Below are 10,344 nucleotides of genomic sequence, written 5' to 3' on the forward strand. Positions count from 1 at the left end.
CCGTGATCAAAAACCCCAGAGACCCCTCGGAAGGGTAGGGGGCCAGGCCAAGACCTGCCCTGCCTGGTGGTCGAGTGGCCGCCCTCTGAGGGTATCAGAGGGGAGCAGCCCCCACCCACAAACCCCCAGCCGGAGGAGCAGGTGCAGAGCCTTCAGAATGGCCGGCACCCACCTCCGCCAAGGAAGAGGGCCGGTGTTGTTAGGGCAGGGAGCGGTTTTCTCATAATAGAAAGCGGTGGGTTCCATGTTTGAAGCCAGGTCTGTTTTTAAAGTCCACGCTGCCTCGGTTAAGAGGCAGGGGACACAAGTCACATTTCCGGAGTGTGACCTGGGACAAAGACTTCATCTCGGGGGTAAAACGCAGAGGCTGCGCTTGACGAGTCTGCGTGTCACTCCTGAGGTGTGGACTGTCCTGATTCAAGAATTTCTTTATTGAAGGTTTATTCACGTCCCTGAACCTTTATTAGCTTCCCCTGCTGCTCCAGAACCACCAAAGATGCTTCCGTGAGGCGGGTACGCTCCCGCAAAAAGATGGCGGAACCCGTCGTCCCAACGCGGGCGGAGAACGGAATCCCGGCGCGGAGGTTCCGCCTGCCCGCGGCCGGCTAGTGCTGACGCGTATGGGCCGCCCTGCGCCTGCGCGGGGAGAGCGGGCTCGCTGCGCTTGCGCACTGCGCGTTGGTGAGACCGGGTTTGCCGGCCCGGGGCAGTGACAGGGATCCTTGTGTGTGGTTACGGTTTCGGCTTCCCGGTGGCAGGGAGAGGGGTCTGGGGTCCTCTGGCGGCCACAGGACCGACGTCAGCCGCGGCCGGAACCACAGTCGAAGGCCGGGCGCGGCATGTCCCGGGTGCCTCGACGCAGGCAGTGAGGCGCGCGGCGAGCGGGATGGGTCGACGCCGGGCGCCAGAGCTGTACCGGGCCCCGTTCCCGTTGTACGCGCTTCAGGTCGAGCCAAGCGCGGGGCTGCTCATCGCGGCGGGCGGAGGAGGTGCTGCCAAGACCGGTATAAAGAACGGCGTGGTGAGAGTACAGGGCCCCTGGGGCCGGGTCGCGCGCCGCGGGCTCAGGGCGATTCTGGGAGGGTCTCGGGGGCGGGCCGCACTCTTGCTTCGGACCCTTCCTCTCTCTCGGGTGGGAATGCTGGGCTTGCCGGGCGTCCCGGCGCGAGTTTCAGTCGAGAACTCGCTCACCGGTCAATTGAAAGACTCCTAAGGTAAAGTGAAAGCTGCACATAGCGCTGCCTAGGCAGGAACCTTTCGACTCAACCTCAGGCTCAGTTCTAGGGGTCTTATCCCGGCTTTTTCCAGGGTGGCCACCTGGGCTTGTCTGTCTGCCCTCTAGCAGCGGCGAGAGTGCAGCATAAACTAAGTGTTTTCACTTTTCTGGGCGTCAGCCTATTGTTCTGCAAACTAGAGGTGACCAGCCCAACCTTGCTTGCTGTCCAGCCTCGTGAGGCTCAAAAAAAAAAAAAAAAAGTTGGAAAAAGTTTTGAAGTAGAAGGTGCAGTAAGCAAGGGGTAGGGCATCAGACCATAAGAGGAAAGTTGGCCTCGAGGTGCCCTCTGAGCCTTGCTCACCCTGGTTCCCTCTCCCACAGCACTTTCTGCAGCTAGAGCGGATTCATGGGCACCTCAGTGCCTCTCTGCTCCACTCCCATGACACGGAGACTCGCGCCACCATGAACTTGGCGCTGGCTGGCAACATCCTTGCTGCAGGGCAGGATGCCCGCTGTCAGCTCTTGCGCTTCCAGACCCAACAGCAGAAGGGCAAAAACAAGGCAGAGAAGGCAGGTGAGAGCCCCCTCTCTAGCTTTGGGCAAAGGGTTAAGTAAGATCTCTTTCACCTTGGTCTCTGAAGAAGTGGGGGCTGGAGGCAGGGTTATGGTAGCAGAGGCCAGAAGCTCGAGGGTCACCCCTGGAGAGGGGGACCGGTTCTGCTTACTCCAGAAGCGTGGAACGTGGCAGGTTGTTTGTGTTGCAGCTTCCAAGGAGCAGGGGCCTCGACAGAGGAAAGGGGCTGCCCCAGCAGAGAAGAAGTCTGGAGCTGAAACCCACCAGGAGGGGTTAGAATTCAGCGTAGAGAATTTGCAGGCCGTGCAGACAGACTTCAGCCCTGACCCACTGCAGAAAGTTGTACGCTTCAACCATGATGCTACCCTGCTTGCCACTGGAGGGACAGATGGCTACGTTCGTGTCTGGAAGGTGTGTGGTTTGGGGAGGTCACAGGGTGTTAGTAGTGGCAGAGCCAGAATTGTGAGAAACTGAACACGGGTGCCGGGAGACCTGTGAGCGAAGCCCGCCCTGAGCGGCCGTAGCAGGGAAGGTGGCGGGGCTCATTGCACTCTTCCCGAGTACCGAGGCTAACTAGGCTGGTGGTTTGGCGGCAGGTCCCCACCTTGGAGAAAGTTTTGGAGTTCCGGGCCCATGAAGGAGAGATTGAGGACCTGGCTGTGGGGCCCGACGGCAAGGTGAGGTGGTGAGGGGTGGAGAAAGCAGGCGGGTGTGCTGCTTGTCCAGGAGGTGGATCCCCTAACCATCCGTCCTTGGAATCTTGATTCCTGACCAGTTGGTTACTGTGGGCCGGGACCTTAAGGCCTCTGTGTGGCAGAAGGATCAGCTGGTGACCCAGCTGCACTGGCAAGAGAACGGACCCACCTTTTCTAACACGCCTTACCGCTACCAGGCCTGCAGGTGTGCAGACCCCAGAGGGGGCTGGAAGAGGCTCTGCTTAGAGGTGGCGGGGGCGTGGGAAAGGGCGGGGGCCAGCTGGGGAGGATCGGAGCCTTGTCGGGTGTTACCCCAGGCCTGACCAGGGTGTGGGAGGGCACAGACCTCTGAGGAGCTGAACAGCCTCTCCCCCGGCCACCAGGTTCGGGCCAGTTCCAGACCAGCCTGCCGGGCTGCGGCTCTTCACAGTGCAGATTCCCCACAAGCGTCTGCGCCAGCCCCCACCCTGCTACCTCACAGCCTGGGATGGCTCCACGTTCTTACCCCTTCGGACCAGGTCCTGTGGCCATGAAGTCATCTCCTGCCTCAGTGTCAGGTGTGAGACAGTGGTGGCTTGGCTGGGTGTGGGGGTGCCTGGGAGAGCTCGGGGAGTGGGGCCACCCCAGTCCCTGAGGACCGTCGTTGCCGCGCAGGACTCCAGGACAGTGAGCACTTTATTGTTTGTTGCAGTGAATCGGGCACCTTCCTGGGCCTGGGCACGGTCACTGGCTCTGTTGCCATCTACATAGCTTTCTCCCTCCAGGTAACGGGGTGGTGGGCACAGCCCCGAGGGCTCTTTGAGGTGGGGATTCTAGGCCTGCATCTACACGGAATGTGCAGGGAGGATCCTGGCCGGGCCTATAGGGGCCAAGTCTTCTGGGGGTAGAGGGTGTGTTTTCCGGAAGGAATGTTTCCAGCTGGGCCTTCCCCTGTCTCCAGCGCCTGTACTATGTGAAGGAGGCCCATGGCATTGTGGTGACGGATGTGGCCTTTCTACCTGAGAAGGGGCGTGGTCCAGAGCTCCTTGGGTCCCACGAAACTGCTCTGTTCTCTGTGGCTGTGGATAGTCGTTGCCAGCTACACCTGCTGCCCTCACGACGTGAGTCACTGGGTGGGCCGGGGCAGCCCACCTTTAGCTGCAGCAAAGACTTGCCGGCTGGAGAACTGGCTGCTCGATGGTAGCCATCTCTCCGCTCCTTGAATGGTTCGGTTTCTCAGGCTGTGGGGCCCCTTTTGGCCTCCTGACTTCTTCCCCTCCCCCTCCTGCAGGGAGTGTTCCTGTGTGGCTGCTGCTGCTGCTGTGTGTCGGGCTTATTGTTATGACCATCCTGCTGCTCCAGAGTGCCTTTCCAGGTTTTCTTTAGTCTCCTTGCTCCCAGAGAACCAGGGGCCTGGGCACTGCCACCTCTAGACCAGAGTGGAGGCCTGGACCCCACTGCTCACTCCACTGGGGCCCACAGCTGAGGTTGCCTCTGATGAGACTACTGGGCAATGCCTGCCCTTCCCAGTTAAAGTTTGGCTGTGGCCTCGTGCGACCCTGAGTTCTGGGAACCTTGTATTCATCATCTGTGGATCCGCCCAGGACCGTGGTGTCCTTCTTCCCTCTACCTACCAGAGGCTCCAAGGTGGGGCTTGTCCTTCCCCCAGAAATATGTGAAGATGCCCAAGAACTTGGAGGCACTGCTGTCCTTCCTGCCGAAAGCCGTTTTCTCCTGCTCCCCGCACAGCCTCGTGGCCGGCTGCTCTCCACAGGAGCCCCTCCCATTTGCTGGGGCAGCCCCTGGCCTGGGACTTGCTCTTAGGGAAGAAAGGAGTCAGAGGAAGACCCAAGCAGTACTCTTTGCATTCAGCTGGGCAGCGCCAAGCCAGCCGAGCTCAATATGCAGTATGTTCCTGGACAGGCTAGCTTAGCCTTGAGCCAAGGGAAAATGAACCTCAGCCCATTTGGCAGGAAACGGTAATATTTAATAAACAAGGGAAAACTGAACTGATGCCCCAAATGGTACTCTTGTCAGCTCTTGCCTCCCTCAGAAAGTGTGGGCACCCTGAGGCTGAGCAGCTCCTCCGGGTGCTGGAAGATGGCCCTGGCATATTGATGCAAGAGGCGGCTCATGTAGCAGTGCTTCCAGGGGAGCAGCCCTTCCAGGAAGCCGATGTGGCCACCCCGGGGTGTGACAAGCAGTGCGACATGGGGAGAATGTTGGGCAGCCTGTAAGGGAAGGGCTAGGGGAGGGGGTGGAGAGGTCAGGAACCCTGGTCTCTGCTGAGAGTCCAGGCTCTCTCACCCCTTGCACCTCAGGGCCCATTTCCCCGGGGGCCAAAAGCATCCTGAGTCTGGGTGCTCACCATGGACTGGGGAGAAGGGGTCATCAGCTGCATTGAGGCAGAGCACGGGGATCTGGATGGCATCTACCTTGGTTCTTGGGCTTGCTGCCCGGTAATAGGCAGCAGAATCTTGGTAGCCAAAGGCCACCGCCGTGTAGCGCTCATCAAACTGGCGGATTGTGCGAGCCTGCAGGTGACAGATGAGGCTAGGGATTGAGATGTGGGAAGAACGATTTTGGGTGGAGAGGGGATGGTTGAAAGACCGTACCTGGAGCACGGAGTCTACATTCACCACCTTCTCCATCACCTTTCTGTTTCTGCAAATGAACACACAGAGGTTTGGCTCTATTCCTAGACTGGACCCAGAGCCAGCCTCTATCTTCTGAGTGAGAAAACCCAGACGTAGAACGGACGGGGAGAACCTGGCATGTCTGCCATCCTACCCTGTCTGCCGCCCTTCCCGCCTGTCAAGACCCTACCGGTTGATAACTTGGCAGAGCCCAGCAGTGAGGTACTGATTGAAGAGCAGTGAATTCAGGGGGCTCTCCAGGGAGCGGATGGTCTCGAAGCTATCCCAGCAGGCAGAAACAGTCAGTCCTGCCACCACCCCTGCAGCCCGTCCTGTTCGAGCCAGGTAGTTCAGCACTAATATCCTGCAGGGCCCGGGGGGCGTGGAATTAGGGTGTGCATCCGTGAGTTGGGCCGGTAGAACGGAGAACATGGAGGAGGAGAGAGAAAAGGGAAGACCGGGCCTCTGGGTTCAGTGTAGGCAGCCTTTACCCTCCAAGAGAGATGCCCACGGCCAGCAGTGGAGCCTGGGAGTAGTGGCCCTTTATGTGGTTCACAGCTGCCTCCAGATCTTCCGTGTTGCTGGCACAGTAGGCCCTGTAGGTCTGAGGCAAACCAGATCATCTGGGAGGCCCCGGCCAGCAGGCAGGAAAATGAAAGGGCTCAAGAGGGGCGAGCACAGGTAGGGAGAGGCCCAGGCCCAGGATCTCTGAAGGGGGGCGTGAAGGAGGCTACTCACCAGCAGTTCTTCGCCACGGCAGCCGCGGTTATTAAATACGACAGCTCTGTGGGACACAGTACAGGTGGGTCAGCCCCTCCTGGGAAGCCCCTCTCCCCTTGTGGGAACTCTCAGCCCTCAGGCAAAAGGGCGCTTCACATGGCACCTCCTCCCCAGAGCTGGCAGGGTCTGAACTGACACCCCCCCACCCCACCCCGCCCATTACAAGTTAGCCAACACCGCCAGATTGCTCTGGGCTGTGCCCACCCTTACCTGTAGCCATCCTTCAAAGCTTGGTCCACTAGGTGCAAGATGTATGTCTCCTGGCTACTGCCTGTGATGCCAGGAAGCAGCAATACGATGGGCTGGGTGCTGGGGTCTGGGCGTTGGCTACGGTTATGCTGACCGGCCCAGTCGAGGAGGAACTGCCCCCCATCTGGGGTTTGGAGAACTTCACTGTGGTTTTGAAGAAAAGGGCACATATACTATGAGGGACTCCACGTATCCCAAACGAGTCTATACCCTCCTCTCCTTCCCCAAACAAGTCCCACAATGTCTCGTCCGCATCATTTGAGGGTGTGCATTATGTAAAACATGAAGACCATAGCGAGGGGTGATGGGACATAGAAGATTACGATTCACCCGATGGTTGTGCCAGCAAATAGCCCCTCCATGTGGCTGCTCATCGCTAACCCTCAGCACACTGAGGGACCCGGGGCAAAGGTTCCCTCCGTTTCAAAAGAGGTAGATGAGTAGGACTCTGCTATACTTGCAGCTTTGTGTTCAGCCCCTTCCGTCCCGTCTTACCTCCAGTAAGAGACTACAGGCCGGGACTGCAGGAAGACCCGGAAGATGGTTTGAAGCCGCCCCTCCACACACCAGAACGTGGGGTAGAAAGTCTCCACGGTGAGTGGACAGTGTTGCTCCAGGAAGGCCCGTAACTGGGACCCAGTGACCAGCCGAGGTGTCTGTAATCACAGCATACTCTGCCTCACTGCCCTGATGGGTGCGCCAAGCCAGTAAAGTGCCCAACCCCAGAGTGACCCCTTTCCAGAGGCCAGCCTGGAGGGCACTGCTCTGTCTAGGAGTGAGAAATCTAGCGGAGTGCAGTCCAGACAGGCCATGTCACCTGTTAAATGTGGTCCCACCAGAGCCTCAAAGAAATCCAGTCCTAGAGTGTCACCTGTCCACAACTGACCCTGAAACGACTTTACCGCTCCGTCTATCTGTGTCCCAAACCCATTTTGGAGAGAGCAGGTAACAAAATAAGTTGCCCAACTGATCTTCTGCAAGAAAGGCTAGGATCCCGGGCAGAGGCAGAAGAAGCACAGCACCAGTCCATCCACCGTTTTTGCCGTGCAGTTGAATTATCCACATTCTGTCATCTCGAAACTGGCTCTGGCCACCCTGGCTCCTGATTTCAGCGCTCCACTGTCACATATTCCCATTCCCTACTGTGCGTGCCCATGACTGAAGGGCTTCTTTTTACCACAACATCTCTTTTTCTGACTTTTCTTTTTTTTTCTTTTTTCTTTTTAGGGCCGCACCGGAGGCATATGGAAGTTCCCAGGCTAGGGGTCGAATTGGAGGTGTAGCTGCTGGCCACAGCCACAGCCACAGCCACGCCAGATCCCCAACCCACTGAGCGAGGCCAGGGTCAAACCCACATCCTCATAGATACCAGTTGGATTCGTTTCCGCAGTGCCATAGCAGGAACAACCGATTTTTTTTTTTTTTTTTTGGCTGTACCTGTGGCATCCAGAAGCTCCTGAGCCAGGGATCAAACCTGTGCCACAGCAGTGCCAATGCCAGATCCTTGACCCACTGAGCCACCAGGGAACTCCAATACATCATTTTCTTACTTACATCTCCTGCTGTTAGACCATACTCTAAAGGAGGAATTGTCCCTGTGCGGACAGATTTTTCTCTTGCTTCATGCCAGCCAGGAGGAAGGTAACAGAGATAGGGTGACAGGGCAGATGAGGTCAGTGGGCACTTGGCCCTGACTTTCAAGCCCTCTGCTTCGTTCTTCTGGATACACATCAAGTGAATGAGAGGGCCCAGCCACACAGAAGGCTTATGAAGCAGGAGTATGCTGTACAAGACAGAAGGCCTGAGACTGTCTCATTTCTGTTGCAGGCCTGAAGGGACCTGAGGACAACTCCTATCTCTTCTTGCAGTCAAAAGGGACTAAATACATTATGGACTAGAGACGGGAGTTCCCATCATGGCTCAGTGGTTAACAGATCCGACTAGGAACCATGAGGTTGCCGGTGGGTTAAAAATCCTGTGTTGCCGTGAGCTGTGGTGTAGGTCACAGATGTGGCTCAGATCCCATGTTGCTGTGGTTGTGGTGGCGGCTGGCGGCTACAGCTCCGATTAGACCGCTAGCCTGGGAACTTCCATATGCCTCGGGTGCGGCCCTATAAATGACAAAAAGTAAAAAAAAAAAAAAAAAAAAGGACTCGAGAGGCCACGTTGGTATTGTGACTTGTACCCTGCTTCTTAAACCCTGGCATAATAATCCCTGTGATTTATTGTATGTTATCTGCTGGCACTAGGCCAAACCCAACCTTACTGTAGGTGAAACTAAGACAGAGGTCAAGTCATTTGCCCAAAGTGACACAGTAAGGAAACATCAAAGTGGAATAATTATGATATTCCCACTCATACTAGTAAGATATATTGAGTGCTCCTTATGTGCCAGGCATTGTGCTAAGCATTTTACATAATGACATCCTGTGACTTTGACAACAGCTCTTTAAGAGAGGGGCCATGATGCCCTTGCGGGAAGGTGTTTGAATATTGAATGTTGAGTAAGTTGTCCAAGGTCACAGAGTGAAAGAGCTAGTTAGTGGTGGAGCTGGGATTGAAACCCAAGTCTATCTGACTCATTTGGGTAACTCATAGTTGCCAAGATTTTGAGTTCTCCATTAATTACATCTTTGGTCAAACAGCTCAGTAGCGCAGAAAAAGGTGCTAATAAATTGAATCACAGATTTATGTGGATTAGTTTCATTATAACTCTAGTGAAGTGTTTCTTGACTTATCCCTGAGAATTAGTGAGATGCCATTAGTCACTGTGGATGAATCAATACCAATTCATTACCATGCTGGACAATTCAAGCTGCATGTCCTCAGAGCACCCAGAATGATACTTTCCCTGCATTTTAACCAGTATTTGAAAATCAAGGAAGGCTTTGGAGTGTGAAGTGGCAGAGGTCTCTGACCTCTGTGTGGCTGACTGCAAGCAAAGGAAAATGTTAATGACAGCTCTGTTCTGAAATGACTGACTTTCCAAATCACACAAATAAGATTTACAGGGTATTGTGATGTTTGGATTTTTAAAATTGTTTTATTAAGGGAGGTGTATTTTATAAACAATATACAGGATGTATAAAGCTCTGAAAATACAGAAAAGTTTAGGTAACATTAAATTTCCTTATGCATCTTTTTAAGGGCTTGATTCAATAGTTTCTTATTAGACTTAGCTACCTAGAACTGAGTTTAATAAAATTAAGATTTAGATTTTTCTGGATATGTAAATTACGTATTTTATAGATTTTGTTTGTTTGGTCATGCCTGTGGCATGTGGAAGTTCCCAGGCCAAGGATCAAACCCACACCACAGCAGCGACCCAAGCCACTGCAGTGACAATGTGGGATCTTTAACCTGCTGCACCACAGGGGAACTCCTAAATTATATCTTTTATGTAAATTTCAGTGAGAATAAAATCTCCAAGTTCATCAAAATTGTCTTCTTCAGATTTCCCTATTGCGCTATATGCGGAAAGCCTAGAACTTAAAACAGGACTGCGTGAGCAAGGTCAATCAGGATTATCCATTGGTCCTGAGCTAGGCAGGGAACCTCTGCCAGTCCTTAAGAGAGGTGAGGTCCTACTAAGCTGATGGAGTGATGCTGGGAGTTAAGACACAACCCCACAGACCGGTTCCTTCATTCAGTGCAACTAATGAGAAACTCAGCTAGACTGGCTAAAAAGAAAAGTAAATGTGCGTAACTCCCGGACACTTTGAGGATGCCTTCCACCCCGCCTTTCTGCAAGTGTTTGTCCGCATCAGAGGCAGTAGCATCCCTCCGATGCCTGAAAGGCCCAGCTGACATGGGACGTACACAGAGAATCTAAGCAGGCAAAGAACCAACTCTCCATTAGGTGATAATTGCAAAGCAGAGCCTGGCTGGAGCACGGGGCAGGAGTAGTCGTGGGGTTGGGGCGTCCAGTTTCACCTGAGGCCGGATGACTCAACCAAGCCACCTCCTACAAAGGGCTTGAGCCCCTTGCTGGAAGCTGACCGCTAGACTCGAATAATCCAAACCCACCGGCGAGAGCTCTGGACCCGCACCTACCTGGGGCACCCATGTCCAGTAGTAGCCCAAGTAGAGGACAGCGCCAAGACCCAAAAGCAGAGAGAAGAGCTCTGTCCAGCTGTCATTCTGTGGGTTCAGGGAAGAGCTCAGCATCTCGTTGCTGGATTTCGCCTGCCAGGTTCTTGACTCGCTCCAGCGTCT

At 54.9% G+C, this 10,344-nt stretch overlaps 2 protein-coding genes across 4 annotated transcripts; one reads left to right on the forward strand and one right to left on the reverse strand.

The window, feature by feature from the left end:
* Window positions 1-413: 413 nt before the first annotated feature.
* On the reverse strand, window positions 414-10,327 carry ABHD1 (abhydrolase domain containing 1). Of its 3 annotated transcripts, XM_005662672.4 has the most exons (9): window positions 10,183-10,327; window positions 6,625-6,785; window positions 6,091-6,273; window positions 5,839-5,884; window positions 5,592-5,704; window positions 5,291-5,464; window positions 5,080-5,128; window positions 4,833-4,998; window positions 414-4,709 (listed from the first exon to the last, which is right to left on the reverse strand). In XM_005662672.4, the coding sequence occupies exons 1-9, from the start codon at window positions 10,294-10,296 to the stop codon at window positions 4,498-4,500; spliced, it is 1,218 nt and encodes a 405-aa protein (XP_005662729.3). In that variant the 5' UTR covers window positions 10,297-10,327; the 3' UTR covers window positions 414-4,497. The 3 variants fall into 3 exon arrangements, with proteins under 3 accessions (XP_005662729.3, XP_084875998.1, XP_005662730.3); XM_085019872.1 differs by lacking the exon at window positions 5,592-5,704 and having other exon boundaries at window positions 3,143-4,709; XM_005662673.4 differs by lacking the exon at window positions 5,291-5,464 and having other exon boundaries at window positions 3,143-4,709.
* PREB (prolactin regulatory element binding) lies at window positions 681-4,473 on the forward strand. The gene is made up of 9 exons (XM_003125297.5): window positions 681-1,021; window positions 1,598-1,790; window positions 1,981-2,201; window positions 2,387-2,467; window positions 2,566-2,690; window positions 2,869-3,042; window positions 3,177-3,249; window positions 3,426-3,585; window positions 3,756-4,473. Exons 1-9 carry the CDS (start codon window positions 887-889, stop codon window positions 3,848-3,850), a joined length of 1,257 nt encoding a protein of 418 aa, XP_003125345.1. The 5' UTR covers window positions 681-886; the 3' UTR covers window positions 3,851-4,473.
* Window positions 10,328-10,344: the final 17 nt, after the last annotated feature.

This window comes from Sus scrofa, chromosome 3 (assembly GCF_054392235.1).
Source record: "Sus scrofa isolate SSC_HxYL_T2T_F1_AM1 chromosome 3, Sscrofa_HxYL_maternal_Yorkshire_Landrace_v2.0, whole genome shotgun sequence".
Lineage (NCBI taxonomy): Eukaryota > Metazoa > Chordata > Mammalia > Artiodactyla > Suidae > Sus > Sus scrofa.